General features: G+C 36.4%; 1 protein-coding gene across 1 annotated transcript in view; it reads right to left on the bottom strand.

The window, feature by feature from the left end:
- The window catches only part of SMARCAD1 (SNF2 related chromatin remodeling ATPase with DExD box 1), an 89,418-nt gene that overhangs the window by 19,831 nt on the left and 48,775 nt on the right, over positions 1–20,812 (bottom strand). The window contains exons 10-14 of the mRNA XM_081093575.1: positions 18,099–18,298; positions 5,522–5,612; positions 2,729–2,828; positions 1,722–1,781; positions 1,553–1,628 (exon numbers count right to left, since the gene is read on the bottom strand). Coding sequence (XP_080949701.1) covers positions 1,553–1,628; positions 1,722–1,781; positions 2,729–2,828; positions 5,522–5,612; positions 18,099–18,298 — 527 coding nt within the window. The remainder of the gene's footprint in view (positions 1–1,552; positions 1,629–1,721; positions 1,782–2,728; positions 2,829–5,521; positions 5,613–18,098; positions 18,299–20,812) is intronic.

The raw sequence follows: 20,812 nt of genomic DNA on the forward strand, positions 1-20,812 counted from the left end.
TATTTTCCATCCTTATTTCTAACTCAAATTTTTCACTGAGATTACATTGTATTTACTATTAATACTTGCAAGATAGAAATATTATAAATTACCTTGGTGGAATATCTTAAATGTTACTTTATTATTATTTTTTAAAGAAATGCTTTTTATTTTTAAAGTTTTATTTAAGTATAGTTGATATACAATATTATATTAGTTTCAGGTGTACAATACTTTTATATCTTACAATGTGATTACCTGCTAATTTTAGTAATCATCTGTCACCATACAAACTTATCACATTATTAACTATATTCCCCTTAACTTTTTTTACCCATCTCCCTAAACATCTCCTCTCTGGCAACCATCCTTCTGGTGTTTCTATGAGTCTGTTTTCGTGGGTTTTTTAAGATTACACACATAGGTGAAACCATATGGTATTTGTCTTTCTCGGTTTGATCTATTCACTTAGCATAATGCCCTTTAGGTCTATGTTGTTGCAAAGGGCAATATTTCGGGTTTTTTTAATCCTCACCCAAGGATATTTTTTCCATTGATTTCTAGAGTGGGAGGGATGGAGGAGGGGGAGAGAGACATGGAAGGGAGGGAGGAAAGGGACAGAGAGAAACATCTATATGAGAAATATCAACGTGAAAGACACATCAATTGGTTGCCTTCCTTAGGGGCTGGAGAACCTGCAACTTTGACTGGGAATTGAATCTGTGGTCCTTCAGTACATGGGTGATTGTTCTAACCACTGATCAAAACCGGCCAGGGCAGATTTCATTCTTTCTTGCTGTGTGATATTTCATTGTACATGTACATATATACCACATCTCCTTTATCCATTCATCTATGGATAGACACATAGGTTATTTCCAAATCTTGGCTATTATAAATGATGCATATCATCTTTTCAAATTAGTGTTTTTATTCTCTTTGGATGATACCAGGAGTGGAATTGATGGGTTGTAGAGAAGATCTATTTTTATTTTTTTGAGGAATCTCCATTCTGTTTTCCACAGTGACTACACCAACTTGCAGTCCCACCAGCAGTGTACAAGAATTCCTTTTTCTCCAAATCCTTGCCAAACACAAGTGATTGTTGACTTTTTGATAATAGCCATTCTGACTTGTGTGAGGTGGTTTCTCATTGTGATTTTAATTTGCATTTCCATGATGATTAGTGATGTTGAGAATCTTTTCATGTCTGTTGGCCATCTGTATGTCTCCTCTGGAGAAATGTCTTTTCATGTCCTTTGTTCATTTCTTGTCATTGAGTTGTATGAGTTAAATGTTACTTTAACTGAGAGAATATTATAACACTATACTTGCAGTCAAGTAGACAAAACCTTTTTATAACCACTGTCAATCAGTCACCTAATGTACTAGCAAAAAAATGCAATCTTGGTTTTATATACTAAACTGAAAAAATGCCTGAATCCTCATCATAAATCATTCCATTATTTTAGTTGCACAATTCTTAGCATAAACTTTCCTTCATATTAATTTTTTTTAAACTTCGAAGCTGCACAAAATTTCTTTCTAAAAAACTTTTTTTCTCAATACTTACGTGGTCACAATTACATTGTATTCTTCATATTTACTATGAATGTTATATCTTATCTGTTTACGTTCTTCTTGAGAACCTAGAATTTAAAACAATATGCATTTTGATTGTACTTATTATATTTTATTGTATGCTAAAATTTTAAAATTAAAGCAAAATGATATATTCTTACCATAGTAACAGAGCACCTTCAAAGTGGGGCACCATAAATTAACTTCCCTTAACCAGTTATCTATGAAACAAGAGATATTACTTGCATCTGCTACAGCAGGATATGTGTATGCAATAAAATCGACACTACAATTTGACAAAATTTGCCCAGAAATTATTTTATAAAATAATACAAGGTGATTTTTTTTAAAAATTATAGGACCTTCCCAATTTTACTCCTGATGATTACAATTGTTTTGAGGTTTTGAGGTGGCATCAAATAAAGGGCAGAGAACCAACCATTGTATTTATAGGTGATTAATGATTTAATTGACATTTTAAAGAAATGTCAATTTTGGTTACATTCATACATACATTCTCTTACTCTATTCTACATCCAATCAATTGAGCAAGAATATAACAATAATTTGAATGCAGATGAATTGCATACTTTCTCACTCAATAAATGTTTAATTATAAATTTAAATGTACTTAGTTTCTTTTAGTTATTCATCAAAACAATTTATAAGTATTATGAAAACAAGATAAATGTTATCAAATGGTCTTTGACCTATAATAACTGACTTATACTTGAGTTTTTTTTTTCTTTAAAAGACTTCTAGTACATTCAAACACACACACACACACACACACACACACACACACGAGTAAGGAGACCACAGAAATAAATATTCACCTCCACAAACTAAGGAATCACAGATACACACACGGCTTTTCTTCTCCCTACGTAAAATAGGCTATAGTCAAGTCCTAGCTGGTTTGGCTCAGTGGATGGAGCGTCGGCCTGCGGACTAAAAGGTCCCGGGTTCGATTCTGGCCAGGGGCACATGCCTGGGATGTGGCCTCGATCCCCCTCAGGGGGGGGGGCATGCAGGAGGCAGCCAATCAATGATTCTCATCATTGATGTTACTATCTCTCTATCCCTCTCCCTTCCTCTCTGAAATCAATAAAAATATATTTAAAAAAATAGTGTAGAGTCAAGTATGGTTGTCCACAGTACTACAAACCTATAGTTGACGCAGGAACAACGATCAAATGAGGACCTTTATTACCCTCCTGATAGAGATATGCCAGGAATGCAATGGCTTGAATAGTTTTTCCTAGGCCCTAAAATTAAAAGTTCAAAAGACAATATATGAAATGTAAAGATAAACAAACAAAACAAATAAATATTGAAAAATACGAAAGAAAAAATATATTTCTGGTTTGGATTCCCTATAATGCAACACTATGAGAATTTCTATAAGGTTCTCAGTTCTTAATGAGATAAAAGAAACAAATATCCAAGGGAAATTACAACTTAGTTTAATGAGCAAGATATATCATAACTGCTAGTTAATATGTGACATACATTAATATGGAAGACCTTTGCATTGCACGTAAAGGATATAATTTTGGTAACTATTTACATAAAGCAAGCATTTAATACACACTAGATGGACTAATTACAATGTTCTAATGACTAATTAGAGTTAAAGATATAACCTTATTACTCAACAATTCCACTCCATATTCTATATGGGAGAATATTTCCACAAAAAGACTTGGGTAAGAACGTTCATATCCTATTATAATATAAGAGCCAAACACTGGAAATAACCTAATGCTCATCAACATGAGAATGGATAAACATGTTATAGCAGACTTATACTATGGACTTCTATATGCCAGTATAGTAGCTGATACATGTAAATACAAATGAATTTCAGTAAATTTGTGATGCATCAAAAGAACCAGAAATAAACAGTATATACCACACGGTTCTATTTATATAAAGTCCAAAATCATAAAAAACTGATATGGTGATAGGCATCCAAATGGTGGTGGTTATAAAGGAACTTTCTGAGATGATAAAAATGTTGATCTGGGAGGTGATCACACACAGGGGTACATATATGTAAAAATTCACTAAGGTGAACATTGCATGTTTTATTGCAGCTGAATTATCTATTTACATAAAAGGCTAATATGCAAAGTGTCCTGTGGGAGTTTGACCAGCAGACTGGGAGTTTGAACGCTTGCTATGACGTGTGCTGACCACCAGGGGCAGTGTGGAATGAAGGAAGGCCCTGTCTGGCAGCCAGTAGGCCCCAATTGGCCCTGAACACTGGCCAGGTCTAGGGACCCTACCTGTGCACAAATTTTGTGAACCAGGCCTCTAGTATATCAATAAAGTGTTTGTTTTTCACAAAAAGGTATTGAAGAGGTTTAGCTCCTCAGGGGAGAAAGATATTATCATCTGTTCAAAACTGAAATCCCCCCTTCCCCCCTTCCACTTGCGATTAATGTGTTGAAATCCTAACCCCTGGTGTAACTGACCGACTATATTTCAAGATAGGACCATTAAGGTTAAATAAGGTCATAAAGATAGGACCCAAACCCCTCTTAAAAGAAGAGAAAGAGAGCCCTGGCCAATGTGGTTCAGTTGCTTGAAGTGTCATCCTGTATACTGAAAGGTAGCAGGTTCAATTCCCAGTTGGGCATGAAAGGAGGGCAAACAATCGATGTCTCTCTCACATTGATGTTTCTCTTTCCCCCACTTCCCCTTTCTCTAAAAATCAATAGGCATATCCTTGGGTGAGGATTTTTAGAGAGAGAGAGACAAAGAGACACTAAGGATGTATGCATACAGAGGAAAGGCCATGTGTGGGCACACCAAAAAAGTGGCTAACTACAAACCAAAGAGTGGCCTTAGGAGAAACCAAACCTGCCACATCTTGATCTTAAGACTGCCAGCCTCCAGAACTATGAGAAATAAATTTCTGCTAAGCCACACAGTCTTTGATATTGTGGTAGCCCCAACAGACTAAGACACTAACTTATCACAAATATTGTCCTTTACAAGTTACAAAAACAGGTTCAAATAATATACCTCATTTGATACCAAATATAAGATTTTATAACATAAAAATTACTACATTTTATTAATGTTGGCAATGAGAGATTAGGTCACTGATAAAGAGCAAATGACTCAAGAAAGGCAAAGTTGTGATCCAAAACCCAGACTGACTGCTCAAATGCAGTTTTCCCACAACCTTAATGTTCTATATCTAACTGCTATACCTATTTTGAAATCCTGCATACATTATTCATTTTTCTATCAGGTAAACAGTACCTTTGCTTTAAAATGACATGTGTGTAGAAATAGTGGAAGCCCTCAAGATTACGAGAATGTAATTAGAGAACAAAGATCACTATCCTTGTTCATTTTTATCTTGGAAATCTAACACACAATGTAATATATATATATGTATTCAATAAATATTTTCTCCACAGATCATGATTCATTTTTAATAAATACTTCGAAAAAAGTATAGCTGGAGGAAGAAGGTAAGGTTAAAAGGCAAGTTTCTATGCAATAGTACCTAGACTACTGGCTGTAATAAAATGCTCAAGTCTAGGTTCAAGGAAATGTGACTTGGGAAAGAATCGAAACTCAGAGACATCTAGCAAAATAGTGGAAATGATGTTGATGAAGTTCTGATAAATGTATGAATTTATTTACTAACAAGGTCAAGTATCTATGATAAATTTTAATTTTAAAGGCAGCTATGGAAAAGTGCATATAGTACAATCTCATTCATTAGTTTGATAATCAGATAGCAAAAACCCATATTCATTTGGGGTTGGGGTAGTAAGGAGGCTAGAGCTAAGACAAGCAATACAAAACCAGGAGGAGTGAGAGGGATATAGACACTGAAGTGAGGGAAGTAAACTATAGTTAAGGGAAAATTTCATTTTTTAAATGACAGTAAGGATGTCTTTTAATGAAAAATCCTAGAAATAGAGTTATTACTTACCATTTCATCTGCCAAAATGCCATTGAGTCCATGTTTATGTACCAATGCCAACCAATTCAAACCAACCTTCTGATAGGGCTTGAGTGATAAACTGATAAAGAGAGAGTTACCAAGTGTTATAGATTCATACTTCCATTAGTTTTCTCACATGAGATTTAGGTTTATAATACACACAAAAACTGAAATACTAGGTCTAATCTTACCTTTTAATTTACTGTTATGAACTATTTATATGTACTTTAAAAAAATCAGTCCAAAATATAATGCTCTCTCTTTTTTTTTTGGTACTGTCAAATTTTATTCTGTATTTGTTGATTTATTTCTTCTGGCAATAAGAATTAAAAAAAAATTCCCATATTTGGTCATAATGTAATGTCAACAAAAACAATTCCCATATTTGGTCATAATGTAATGTCAACAAATTAACTAAATAACTGCAATATTAACTATGATAACATATTTCTAAGTTAATGTTTATACTAAAAAATTGTATTGTACTGATTTGAGTTTTAGTACATTAAGAAACTTAAAGTATGAAGACAAAAAATACATGAGCATAATTTGTCTATCTCACTTGGAGGCCTTTTCTCATTCTTATTAGGACAGCATACAACCCATCTTACATGAAAACCTAGGACAAGGCCATGCCCCCCATTCTCCAGCTTTTTATCCGTCCTCTAAATTTCCTGTTACACACATCTTATCACAGGGAAAGGGTCTGGACATAAGTATGGCATAATACACAGTTAATGGGTAGATTCTGAAATCAAGATACCACTATTAGAAAAGGGGTAAAAGACGTAGGACAGAATGATAGCCTTTTTAAATCAGAATCTATGTTTCAACAGTGCGGAATATATCCATAAAACATTTCTTATTTGAAAAAATGAAAAGTATAGGCAGGGAAAGTATCAGCAGTATTGCTAAAATCTTTATAGTTCATTTTAAAGTTCATTACTTTTTGGACAAAACATTTTTTCTATGCTGCTCGCTACAAAAGTAATCATAAATAAAACATATTGTAGATATTTTAATTTCCAGATCCAAATGAATTCTTTCTACTACAGTAATGGTGAGAATAAGTTCACAATATCTGGAATGTTCACAATATTTCAGACACTTTGCTGTGGGCTTCACATGCATTATTACTTCATTTCATCTACATTATAAAGTAGATGCTATTATCATCTCTATTTCCCAGATGAGAAGTTCTCTAGAACTCAGAGAGGTAACTTGTCCAATGTCATGTAGCTAACCAAACCCATGTGTGCAGTGGCAGAGCCAGTATCCAATCCAGGACCAATCCAGTGCTCAGCTCCTAACCATTAAACAGCAAATATGAAATGAGTTTTCTCTCTCTCTCACTCTGACCCACCCACTCTATGATCAAAACTGAGGCCTCTTGTTATTTTTGAATCATTCACAATGCTTAAATCGTCTCACACACATGGCATGGAAGTGATGAAACGTGATGAGGTCGGCACACTACTTCACTTATAAATGCATTCAAGGGTGAACACGCTATCCCAATGTAAATCACAAAGAGCCAAAAAATACTCTTAACAAATAAACAAAAGTTACTGAATTTCTTCATTATCAACACATGTTGAGAAACAAGTCTATTAAAATATTTTTCACTACACATAAAACTTTAAAAAGTGATGTGGAAATTTTAAGAATCTACTACATAGAATTTTTTCATTCAAATAAAATTGTTTCATCCACAATCACAATGCAGCTCTGATAGCTGTTTTGATCAGGACATTAACTTACTTTTGAAATATTTGTTTTAAAAGTATAAGTATTGGGTGGTGGGCACACAGTACAATATACAGATCTTATAACATAGAAACCCATACCTGAAACCAATATGTTCATGTTGACCAATGGCACCACAATCAATTTAATAAATATTAAAAATAAAATTTTTAAAAAGACTTCTAAAATAAATAAATATAAATATGTATGTACGTACGTATGTATGTATGTATGTATTTGAGTGTGTGCATATTTGCTCCTCTGCTAAATTTATCTAGATTACAATTAGGGGAATCCAAGATGGCAGCTGACGGGACGGCAGGCTGCAAGATAGTGTGTGAGTAAGAGAGTGAAAGGAGAGTGCGTGTGCCGAAACCGGTTTGGCTCAGTGGATGGAGCGTCGGCCTGCGGACTGAAAGGTCCCAGGTTCGATTCCGGTCAGGGGCATGTACCTCGGTTGCGGGCACATTCCCAGTGGGAGATGTGCAGGAGGCGGTTGATCGATGTTTCTCTCCCATCGATGTTTCTAACTCTCTATCTCTCTCTCCCTTCCTCTCTGTGGAAAATCAATAAAATATATTAAAAAAAAAAAAAAGAAAGGAGAGTGCGTGGATGTGCGGGGAGTGTATTTGTGAGTGAGGGACAGCTATATTCCACAAGACTGTTGGGGACTGGCGGACCAGGCTCGCCTGGCTGGGCAACCTCCACTACTGCTGAAATCTCTCCCAGAGCAGCCGGCTATGCAGCAGAGACTGTGCCATCTTGAAGGGGAGAGCGGCTGTGATCGGTTGCCCAGCCTTACCCTCAACTGGGGAGACCCTCAGACACCTCCTGGGACCCTACAACCACATTGCCCAGGGACCAGCTACCTCAGCTGCAAACCCACAAACTCCGAGACTCCAGCCTCCCCGGCCGCCTAAAAAGTTTACCCAGAGGGAGACAAAGCGGCACCGAATACTAGGACAGGCCCTGCACTTTCCCACAGAGCAGATAGAAGGAACACCTGAACCAAACAACATGCACCCAGAACTGGTGAATTAAACACAGCTGGTAAGGCAATCTGTGGATGGAAAAGTCAAAGATCGCCTAGAGAGAGCTCTGCCTCCTCAGATTCATCTGGGGGCTTGTTGTTTGGGTGTTTGTTGTTTGCATTTTTTGGATTCGCTGTTGGTTTTTTGGAATTTTCTCCACATAGAAATATATTTTTCCCCCTTCTTTTTTTCTTCTCTTTCTTAGATTTTTTCCTTTTCTCAATATCACTTTTGCATTCTTTTCTCTCCCCTAATTCTCTTTGCTCTGGTGGTCACCTTTATTTGGGGTTATTAGCATTGGGAATACATTTGTGTTTGGTGCCCTGTGCATTGTGTTTTGTCATGTTGTATTTTGTACCTTTAAGTCAATGCAGGAGAGAGAAAGAGAGAGAGAGAGTGCTCTCTTTCAGAGGAGTGATCATGGGGAGACAAAGAAACAGCCCACATACTAAAGAAAAGGAATCACCAGAAAAGGAAGTAAATGAAATGGAGGCAAGCAATATATCAGAGAAAGAATTCAGAGCAATGGTCATAAGGACGCTGAAAAGGATGGAAGACGAATACAACAATATATGTAAGAACCAAAAGGAAATGAAGAAGAACCAAGAAATGAAAAATGACATTGCTGCAATAAAGAACACAGTAGAAAGCATCAACAGTAGCCTAGAAGAAGTGGAGGACCGCATCAGTGAGCTAGAAGACAAAGTAGGAAAAAATACCCAAGCAGAGCAGCAACTGGAAAAAAAACTTAAAAAATAGGAGGAGAGCCTAATGAAACTTTGGGACAGCATGAAATGAAACAACATCCACATAATAGGGGTCCCAGAAGGAGAGGAAACTGAGCAAGGAATTGAAAACCTGTTTGAAGAAATGACAGAAAACTTCCCTGATATTGGAAAGAAGAAAAGACTTACACAAGTCCAAAAAGCTAACAGAGTCCCAAACAAGATGAACCCCAAAAGACCAACACCAAGACACATTATAATTAAACTAGAGGCCCAGTGCACAAATTCATGCACAGGTGGGGTCCGGCTGGCCCGGCCCCAATGGGGGCAGATCAAGGCTGGGCCTGTCAGAAGGAGGACACAGAGGGAGGTTGGCCGGCTGGCTAGGGGGAGGGGCTACAGGCAATTGGCCAACAAGCCATGCCCCTTATTGGGGGGGGGGGGAACTGGGGGTGGGGCTGGCTGTGGGGAGGGGCTGTGGGTGGTGGGATGGCCGGCCCTGCCTCTGATTGGTGTGTGGGGTGCCAATTGAGGACATCTGGCTGGGGGGAGGGTCTGCTGGCCAATTGGGGTGGTGGGGGCTGATCAGGGGTGGGGATGGCTGGCGGGAGGGGGCTGCAGGCAGTTGGACGGCCGGCATTGCCCCTGATCAGGGTGGGGGGTCAATCTGGGGTGGGGCCGGGCAGGGAGAGGGGCTGCAGGAGGTTTGCCAGCCGGCCCCGCCTCCTATTGGGGTAGGTGGGCAATCATGGGTGGGGCCAGCTGGGGGAGGGGCCGCGGAAGGTTGGCTGGCCGGCCCACTCCTGATCGGGCCGGTTCGCTGGCCACAGTGGGTATCATAGCTACCAGTCGTTAGGGTGTTCTGGTTGCTGGACTTTTATATATATAGACTGACAAACCAACGACAAAGTAAGAATCTTAAAGGCTGCCAGAGAGAGACAGAAAGTTACCTATAAGGGATCTTCCATCAGACTATCGACTGATTTCTCAACAAAAACACATCAGGCCAGAAGGGAACAGAATAAAATATACAAAGTCATGCAGAGCAAGAGTCTGAATCCAAGAATACTGTACCCAGCAAGGCTATCAATCAAAGTGGAGGGTGGAATCAGGAGCTTCACAGACAAAAAAGGACTAAGGTAGTTTATTACCACCAAACCAGCAATGCAAAAAATGCTAAAGGGACTGCTGTAAAAAGAAATAGGAAGGGAAGAAGGAACACAGGCATAAAGAATAAAAATGGCAACGAACAAATACCCCAATCAAAAGACATATGGTAACTGAGTGGATAAGAAAACAAGACCCATATAACTGCTGTGCACAGGAGACCCACCTCAGAACAAAGGACTTACACAGACTGATGGTAAAAGTATGGAAAAAGGTTTTTCAAGTGAATGGAAATGAAAAAAAAAAAAACCAAACTGTGGAAGCAATACTTATATCTCACAAATTAGACCTCAAAGTGAAGGCCATAACAAGAGATAAGGAAGGCCACTTCATAATACTAAAGGGAGCAATTCAACAAGAAGATTAACTCTGGTAAACATATATGCACCCAATACAGGAGCACTGAAATACATAAATAAAACTTCTGGAGGATATCAAGGGAGAGCTTGACAGCAATATATATACTCATAGTATGGGACTTTAATACCCCACTTACACCACTGGATAAATCCTCTAAACAAAAAATCAGCAAAGAAACATCAATCCTAAATGACTCAGTAGATCCGATGGAATTAATTGACATCTTCAGAACGTTTCACCCTAAAGCCACAGAATACCATATACTTTCTTCTCAAGTGCACATGGGTCATTTTCAAAGATAAACCACACATTGGGACACAGGCAAAATCTTTTCAAATTCAAGAGGATAGAAATTATATCAAGCATCTTCTCAGATCACAATGGCATGAAACTAGAAATCAACTACAATAAAAACAATGAAAAATATCGAACACTTAGAGGTTAAATAGCATGCTATTAAACAATGACTGGGTTACCAGAGAGATCAAAGAAGAAATAAAAAGCATCCTGGAAGCAAATGACAATAAAAACACAACAATCCAAAATCTATGAGACACAGTGAAAGCATTCCTGAGAGGGAAGTTCATAGCTCTACAGGCCTACCTCAAAAAACAAAAAACAATGGTAATAAATTATCTAAACCTACAACTCAAAGAGTTAGAAAGACAGGAACAAGAAAAGCACAGCGTAAACAGAAGGAAGGAAATAATAAAGATCAGAGCAGAAATAAACAACATAGAGACCAAAGAAACAATACGAAAGAGCAACAAAAACCAAGAGGTGGTTCTTTGAAACGATAAACAAGACTGATGAACCTCTAGCTAGGCTCACCAAGAAACAAAGAGAGAGGACCCAAATAAACAAAATCGGAAATGAAAGAGGTGAAGTAACAACAGACCCCACAGAAATACAAAGGATTGTAAAAAAAAAATACTAAATACTACGAACAACTCTTCTCCAACAAACTGGACAACCTTGACAAAATGGACACATTCCTAGAAAAATACAAGCTTCCAAAACTCAATCAGGAGGAATCAAAAAACCTGAATAGGCCAATAACTACCAAAGAAATTGAAGCAGTAATCAAAAATCTTCCAGCAAACAAAAGCCCTGGTCCGGATGGCTTTACAGGGGAGTTTTGCCAAGCATTCAAAGAAGAACTAAAACCTATCCTCCTCAGACTATTCCAAAAAATTCAAGAGGAAGCAAACTTCCAAGCTCTTTCTATGAAGCCACCATTACCCTAATTCCAAAACCATATAAAGACACCAAAAAAAAAAAAAGAGAACTATAGGCAAATATCCTTGATGAACATAGATACTAAAATCCTCAACAACATTCTAGCAAACGAATTCAACATTACATAAGAAAGATCATACACCATGACCAAGTGGGATTTATTCCGGGGATGCAAGGATGGTACAATATCTGCAAATCAATAAATGTGATATATCACATAAACAAACTGAGAGACAAAAATCACATAATCATATCAATTGATGCAGAAAAAGCATTTGACAAAATCCAACACCTTTCTTGATAAAAACTCTCAGCAAAGTGGGAATAGAGGGATAATAACTCAACATAATAAAAGCCTTATGTGACAAACCTACAGCCAACATCATACTCAATGGACAAAAACTAAACTCATTTCCCCTAAGAACAGGAACAAGACAGGGATGCCCACTCTCACCACTTCGGTTCGATATAGTACTGGAAGTGCTAGCCAAAGCAATCAGACAAGAAAAAAACAAACAAAAGGCATCGAAATTGGAAAAGAAGAAGTAAAACTGTCCTTATCCGCAGATGACATGATACTATACATAGAAAACCCCAAAGCCTCCATCAAAAAACTACTAGACCTAATAAATGAATTTGGCAATGTAGCAGGATACAAAATTAACACCCAGAAATCTATGGCCTTTTCATACATCAATAATGAACTCACAGAAAAAGAAACGAAAAACAACAACAACAAAAAAACAATCCCATTTACCACTGCACCAAAAAAATTAAGATACCTAGGAATAAACTTAACTAAGGACATAAAAGACCGGTACTCAGAAAACTACAGGACATTGAAAAATGAGAGAGGAAGACATTAATAAATGGAAGAACATACCATATTCATGGATTTGTAGATCAACATCATTAAAATGTCCATACTAACCAAAGCAATCTACAGATTCAATGCAATCCCCATTAAAATACCAATGGCATATTTCAAAGATCTAGAACAAACTCCAAAAATTCATCTGGAATAAAAAAAGACCCCAAATAGCCACAGCAATCCTGAGAAAGAAGAACAAAGTTGGCGGGAATACAATACCAGATATCAAGCTATATTACCAAGCCACAGTTCTCAAAACTGCCTGGTACTGGCACAAGAACAGACATATAGACCAATGGAACAGAACAGAGAACTCAGAAATCAACCTAAGCCATTATGCTCAATTAATATTTGACAAAGGAGGCAAGAGCATATAATGGAGTCAAGACAGTCTCTTCAATAAATGGTGCTGGGAAATTTGGTCAGATACATGCAAAAAAAAAAGAAAAAAAAAGAAAAAAAAATGAAAGTAGATCACCAACATGCACCATATACAAAAACAAACTCAAAATGGCTAAAGGACTTAAACGTAAGACGAGAAACCATAAAAATCCTACAAGACTCCAGAGGCAGCACAATAGCAGACATATGTCTTTAAAGACACAGCTCCTAGGGCAATGGAGACTGAGGAGAAAATAAACAAATGGGACTACATCAAAAAAAAAAAAAAAAAAAGAAAGAAAAAAAAAAAGCTTCTGCACAGCAAAAGAAACCATCAACAAAAAAACAAGAATGGCTGAAACCGGTTTGGCTCAGTGGATAGAGCATCGGCCTGCGGACTGAAAGGTCCCAGGTTTGATTCCAGTCAAGGGCATGTACCTGGGTTGTGGGCACATCCCCAGTGGGAGATGTGCAGGAGGCAGCTGATCGATGTTTCTCTCTCATCGATGTTTCTGACTCTCTATCTCTCTCCCATTCTCTCTGTAAAAAATCAATAAAATATATTAAAAAAAAAACAAAAACAAGAATGCCCACTGCATGGTTGAACATATTTTCAATGATATTTAAGATAAGGGTTTAATCTCCAAAATATACAGAGAACTCATACAACTTAACAAAAAGAAGATAAACGACCCAGTCAAAAAATTGGCAAAGGGCCTAAATATACACTTTTGAAAGGACCTAAATAGATACTTTTCGAAAGAGGACATACAGAAGGCCCAGAGACATATGAAAACATGATCAAAGTCACTAATCATCTGAGAGATGAAAATCAAAAGAACAATGAGATACCAGTTTTATGTCCCATGAGTGTAATAGCACTGCTGAAAATACTGCCACAACATTGGTGTGTATCCAAACTACTAAAATATTTGCATCAACATAGTATTTTGAATTAGTCAAACTAGACCTGCAGTATAGATTTGCATTTATACCTGTCAGAATGGCTATCATCAACAAATCAACAAACAACAAGTGCTGGCGAGGATGTGGAGAAAAAGGAACCCTAGTGCACTGATGGTGGGAATGCAGACTGGTGCAGCCACTATGGAAAACAGTATGGAGTTTTCTCTAAAAGTTAAAAATGGAACTCCCATTTGACCCAGTAATCCCACTTCTAGGAATATATCCCAAAAAACCAGAAACACCAATTAGAAAGGATATATGCACCCCTATGTTCATAGTAGCACAATTTACCATAGCTAAGATTTGGAAACAGCCTAAGTGCCCATCAACAGATGAGTGGATTAAAAAACTGTGGTACATCTACCAGTACACAATGAAATACTACACTGCTATAAAAAAGAAGGAACTTTTACCATTTGCAACAGCATGGATGAACTGGAGAGTATTATGCTAAGTGAAATAAGCCAGTCAAAGATAAATATCACATGATCTTACTCATATGTGGGATATAATGATCAACATAATTTGATGAACAAGAATAGATCCAGAGACAAATGGCAGGGGAGGGAGGGGTTAGAGAGCAACCAAAGGACTTGTATGCATGCACATTAGCATAACCAATGGACACAGACCCTGGGGAGGTGGGGGTTTGCCCAAGGTGGGAATAGCTGGGGGGAGGGAGGTGGTCAACTGGGGAAAAAGGAGACATATGTAAAACTTTAGACAATAAAAAAAAATCATTTCTGAAAGGTAAGAAATAGAAACAACAGGAATACATACAATGTGTTAAATTTGAGTTTAAAATACAGAAAAATACAGGGCTACAGAGCCTGGTTTTAAGTAGTTCATATGAAACAGATTAAGGATGCTAGTTGACCAAAGTTTTATGTCCCGTGAGTGTAACAGCACTGCTGAAAATACTGCCACAACATTGGTGTGTATCCAAACTACTAAAATATTTGCATCAACATAGTATTTTGAATTAGTCAAACCAGACCTGCAGTATAGATTTGCATTCATACCACTGTCAAATGGTTTCATAGCAACTGTGTAGGAATAGGACAGGGAACAATTCTGTCCAGTTGAGGGAGAACAAGATCAAAAGAACCTTGTTAAATTTAGCCCAGAAAAACAGAAAACATTTTATATTAAACATTGATAAATCTCTTCAGTTAAAACAATTTAATAAATTTTAGATAAACTGCTACAACTTGAGAGATGGCTACTTATCTATGATAGGAATAAAAAAGGGGACATACTGAGTTTTTTCTCTTTTTCCCTCATATATTTTAACTTTAGGCAATTTTAGTTTTGACATTTTAAGGTAAAGATTATGAATGTAGTGATTCTGAGATACATATGAAAAATCTTATTTTTCCCTGCAAAGATCTTATTTTTAATGAGCAGTTATGGTATGTCTGTATTTCCTCGATTTCCTCATATAAACTTATAAGAGGAAAATAAACACAATATAATTTTGCTTCAAAGTAAATTTTGCTTCAGAGATTTTGTTTTTTTAAGAAAGAGCTTATTCATGGTAGCTTATTCATCAGCAGTCTAACATTTTCCTTTGTGCTAATAAATCCTTTCCCAAGGCAAAGAAACTACTTCTTGATTCCTGGCTAGTATAACAAGTAAAAGTGCTTGTCCAATTCCTACCTTGGCTAAAGACAAAAACCAAGACAACAAATTTCACCCCCTAAAAGTGCATCTATAAATATTCTATAGAGAATATCTATAAAGGTTTTTAGAAGTTGTACCTTGGACTACATCCAATAAAAAACCTTTTTAAAAAACTACTTTTATCATCTATTAAATATTCCATTAAAAATCCTCAGTCTAATGGAAAGGGCAATTTATTACCTGATCTTACTATTTACAAACAACAGGACTTTGTAAATGTGGATTTAAGAAAAAAAAAATTTTAAGTGATGCAATAAAGCACTCGATTTTTTAAGCTCCAAATTATGATAAAGCAGACTCAACTGGGCAAGTCTTGTAGAGTGAAGAACTCCCCATATCCAATGCTGTAGAACAAGAAGGACCAGCTCCAACTACACTTTTAGGAGATGAATTTGCTGACTTGGCCATAGTTCTTTCTATGCAACAGAGAAAAGAGCTTCTTTGTGGGAACTGCATCACGTTTCCCTACACACCATCCCATAGCACCCTAGAAGGGCACAAAAAGATTGTAGCTTACTATTAAAGGCCAGTAACCACTACTTTACTTTTAATTAACCAATGATCAGCAAATATGCTTTGATCATGAACTTAGAAAACTATCAAAAGAAGTAAATAAAATCATCAACTAAGGTAATTAATTTTAATGAGACCTCAGTCTTTTTTTTTTTTTTCATAATCCTCACCCGAGGATATGTTTATTGATTTGAGAGAGGGGTAGGGGAGAGGAAAACATTGATCAGTTGACTCCTATACATGCCCCGACCAGGGATTGAGCCCGCAACTTAGATATGTATCCTAACAGGGAATCAAACCTGCAGCATTTCTGGTGTACAGGATGATATTCCAGCCAACTGAGCCACCTGGTCAGGGCCCTAGTGCTAATCTTATTAAGTACTTATCAGAAATATAATGAACAGATGTACCTCATAATTCATTCTAACTACTCTCTGATTTTTGGAACTTAGATTGTTTCCATGTTTTTGCCATCTATAAATATCATCACAGTACACAATTTTGCACATTTTTAAAAAAGGGAAATACTCTGAACATTCTGAGTCCCTAAACCACTTAAAACTTAGGATCTACTTTTTGCAAAAATTATAACAAGGTATTTACTAAGAGTAACAGTTTGGGGGAATAATCTTTCCTTATATAATCTATTTAATGAAAGTGCCCTTTTCATTTTTGATGTGGTTCTACCCTAAAAAAAATTTTTTTTTACAAATCTGGGCTATTGAAAACATATAATCATAGGTACAGGATATTTTAACCATTTCATTTTATTTATGACTAAAAATAGGCCCTGGCTGAATAGCTCAGTTGGTTAAGTTGTTCAGATATGCCAAATTAATGTGCCAGGTCAGGGCACATACAAGACTCAACCAATGAATACATAACTAAGTGGAACAACAGATCAATGTTTCTTCCTCTCTCTTTCCTTTCATTTCTCTCTCTCTCATTCTAAAAATTAAAAAAAGAAAGACATTAAGCTAATACAGAAATTTTTACATTGATGCAATGAAGCAGCTGGTTTTTTAAAGTATCAAATTATAGAAAGGCATATCTAAAACCACCTTTACAGTGCCTGTGATTATACACTGAGTGGCCAGATTATTATGACCACCCTATCAGTACTTTGTTGGGCCACCTTTTGCCTTCAATACTGCGGCATTGACTCCACGAGATGTTGAAAGGTGATGCGAGGAATCTGACACCGTGCCTGATGAATAGCACTGTCCAGTTCTGTCAGATTTGATGGTTGTGGAACCAGCTGCCTGATGGCTCTTTTAACTTCATCCCACAAATGCTCAATTGGATTGAGATCTGGTGATTGTGGGGGCCACCTAAGCAAGGTAAAGTCTCCCTCATGTTCTTGAAACCACTCCTGTACAATACAAGCACCGTGGCAATGGCCCATTGTCTTGTTGGAAGAAGCCATCTCCAATGGGATACTCCATCAACAAGATAGGATGAACTTGATCAGCAACGATACTGAGATATGTTGTGCTATTCAGATGTTTATAATGATCTGGCTCTCCAGCAACTTCAGCGTGAAATTATAGCTAATTTGCCTAAAACGTCAGGTGGTCATAATAATCTGGCCACTCAGTGTATATGAAATTATCAGTAATCAGACAAGGAAAACCTAGGTCAGATAAGACCATAATATTTCCTCTAATTTATGGTATGATGGAGTAAAATATCCTAATTGTGGGAAGGAGGGAAGTCAATGGGAACCAAATCATATACCACTTATATGCCATATAAAAAACCTCGGGTTTCCCTTTTAACATTAACTTCCACATTTAAGTTCCCTAGGCATATTATAGAAATAAATTCAGAAATTGCATACAACTGTGGTGAAAAAATGAATAGGTGTGTACAACAAATATTACCTTTGATTCAAAATAGAGGGTTGTTCTATGTTCCATCCACCTCCATTTCCAGTGAGCATGGTAACTTGTTTCGTCAATTTATTTGAAATATCTTCACATTTGTTCATAAGTCTTATAACTACATCTCTTTCTTGGATCAATGTTTTACAGTGCCATATCAAATCTTCTGATAAGCCATTAGTTTTGGACAGCTTTGTGAACTATGGCATGAAAAGAAAGCAATTTAACAGTTCAGATCTAGTAAACAGAAAGCCAGTATCATTTTCTTTCTTTTGAGGAAAACAGTTTAATTTAAAATTTTACTAATGACCTTAATCAAGTTCTAAGAAAACCTGATTCTTCATGTTTACATTTATATTCCTGTTTCACCTTGACAATCTTGTGACCTCAAACATAGCATACTGACATACAATATCTTTCTCTCCAGAATACACAATTCCACACTTGTAACTGTGACTCTGGTAGCTGTTTTCTTATAATGTCTCAAGTTTTGTATTTAATATCTCAGATTCACCTTTATTACCAAGGTAATAACACCAAATACAGTAACCGCATACTTGATCTCTTGCCATTTTTGTCACTTCCTATGACTATGACATATTAGTAAATGATTAATCTTCCTAAAACATATTTTCTCCTATCTATCATCAGTACAATCCCTAAGCTTTCAAAACTCCAATTATTTGTTGTCACTTGATATTTTACTCTTAAGCTTAGACTATTACTTGGAAAGATAATGCATGAATCAAAAGTTAACTATGATCAATTCAATAATTGGATAAAACATTTTCCAAAAATTAATTTCAATACAACACCTGTTTTAGCCAAAGAATTTCTTCAAAATGTATTTGTACTTATTTTTCTAAAGGACACAATGAATACTTCATACTGTAAAAACTATATTAGAATTAAAAATTTTCCATATAGGTAGTTAAAAAAAAAAAATGCCGAAAAACATTATTAAAATCCTTAGTGGCCGAAACCAGTTTGGCTCAGTGGATAGAGCGTCGGCCTGCGGACTGAGAGGTCCCAGATTCGATTCCGGTCAAGGGCATGTACCTGGGTTGCGGGCACATCCCCACTAGGAGATGTGCAGGAGGCAGCTGATCGATGTTTCTCTCTCATGGATGTTTCTAACTCTCTATCTCTCTCCCTTTCTCTCTGTAAAAAATCAATAAAATATATTTAAAAAAAAAAATCCTTAGTGAAAACTTGTTGGGCAAAAAAAAAAAAAGCCCACAATCCAGAATGGAATAAAGAAAAATAAAGTAAAATCACTGATAGGATAAAACTACACATGATTTTGATTCATGTCAATCTTATTTAGCATATTCTTTCATGTTATGAATCACCTTAACTCTAAATAATCTCTATGAATTTATTTCTAAATTCAAAGAGAATCTCAAGCAATAGAGATTAAATGCTTATAAGATATACTAAGATAATTTCATAAAAATGCAGTTTATAAAAATATACATTTTTCATATCTAGCCTAGAATAAGTTGGCAAGAAAGAAACTCTCCAATCTATTTGAAAACCAATGTACTGCAGCGTTAAAAATAAAAATTTACCATTTCACAAAATGGCATTGTGAAATGTAAAGTTATTTGCACACTACTTTACATTTTCACAAGGAAAACATTCATAATCACAATGTGACCTCCCACTCTGTGCTTTCCAGAGCAAAGATTTACATGTAAACAGCAGGATATATGAGATTCAGTGCCTTGAAGATTTTAAGGGGGTTCCATTAGAACAAGAAACAATCTCATGCCTACTGTGGTGTGAGTGTGTGTTTGTGATTGTATATGTGTGTTAAAGAACCAACACGAATAACTAGGAAGTACAGGAAAAACATGCATTCTGTACTTTTTATGTGCTAGAAACTACTAGGTGCCTTTTATTCACTAACATTAAATCCTCACAGCAATTACAAGATCAGTCTACCAGCTCTGGATCAATAAAGCCAAGCTTCAATTTTCAAGGTGACAAAGATAAGAGATTTTAAAATCCATGTTCTTTTCTTTGCACTATAACTAGTACCTTCCTAAATAATTAAAATTTAAGACCTTAAAGTTAAACAAACAAAAATAAAAAAAAACTTCTAAACTATAACCAACTACCATTTATTATGTTCTTATTTTTAGCAACTACTACCCTGACTGGTGAAGGTACCTGGTATGTAGACAATAGTCCCTGTCCTCATGTGGTTTATGGTCACCGGAAAAGACATGCAACAAATAATTTTTAGTTTTAACAACTGGTATTATAAGGGGGAAAACAAATTTAATGGGCACTTTTTCACAAGGAGACCAATACAATCCAGGATCTAGGAAGTCCTTTCAGAGTAATAAACCCAGAAATAAGAAAGAACCGTTTTGACTCACAGAAGATCAATTCATTTGGACAGAACCTAGAAGTAAGAGATAAGCTAACATTACAAAAAAGGAACAACCAGACACTAGTGTCTCCTGATGAAACAACACAACAACAACCTTGTAATAGTACTGGTGGGAGCATTTAACCTTTTAATTGTAACTCCACAGAAATTAACTGGTTCAGAAAAACATGTTTGTGTTAAACTATACCAGGGAGGTTTAACCAGAAAAGTCCAGACTAGGAAGCTATAGAACAAATGATCCAGTTTTTTTTCACCAAAGATATTACAGGAAAAGAAAGAGATAGGTGGATGAGGAACCTACAAATTAAAATAG

The sequence above is a fragment of the Myotis nattereri genome (assembly GCF_964212035.1).
Source record: "Myotis nattereri genome assembly, chromosome: 1".
NCBI lineage: Eukaryota > Metazoa > Chordata > Mammalia > Chiroptera > Vespertilionidae > Myotis > Myotis nattereri.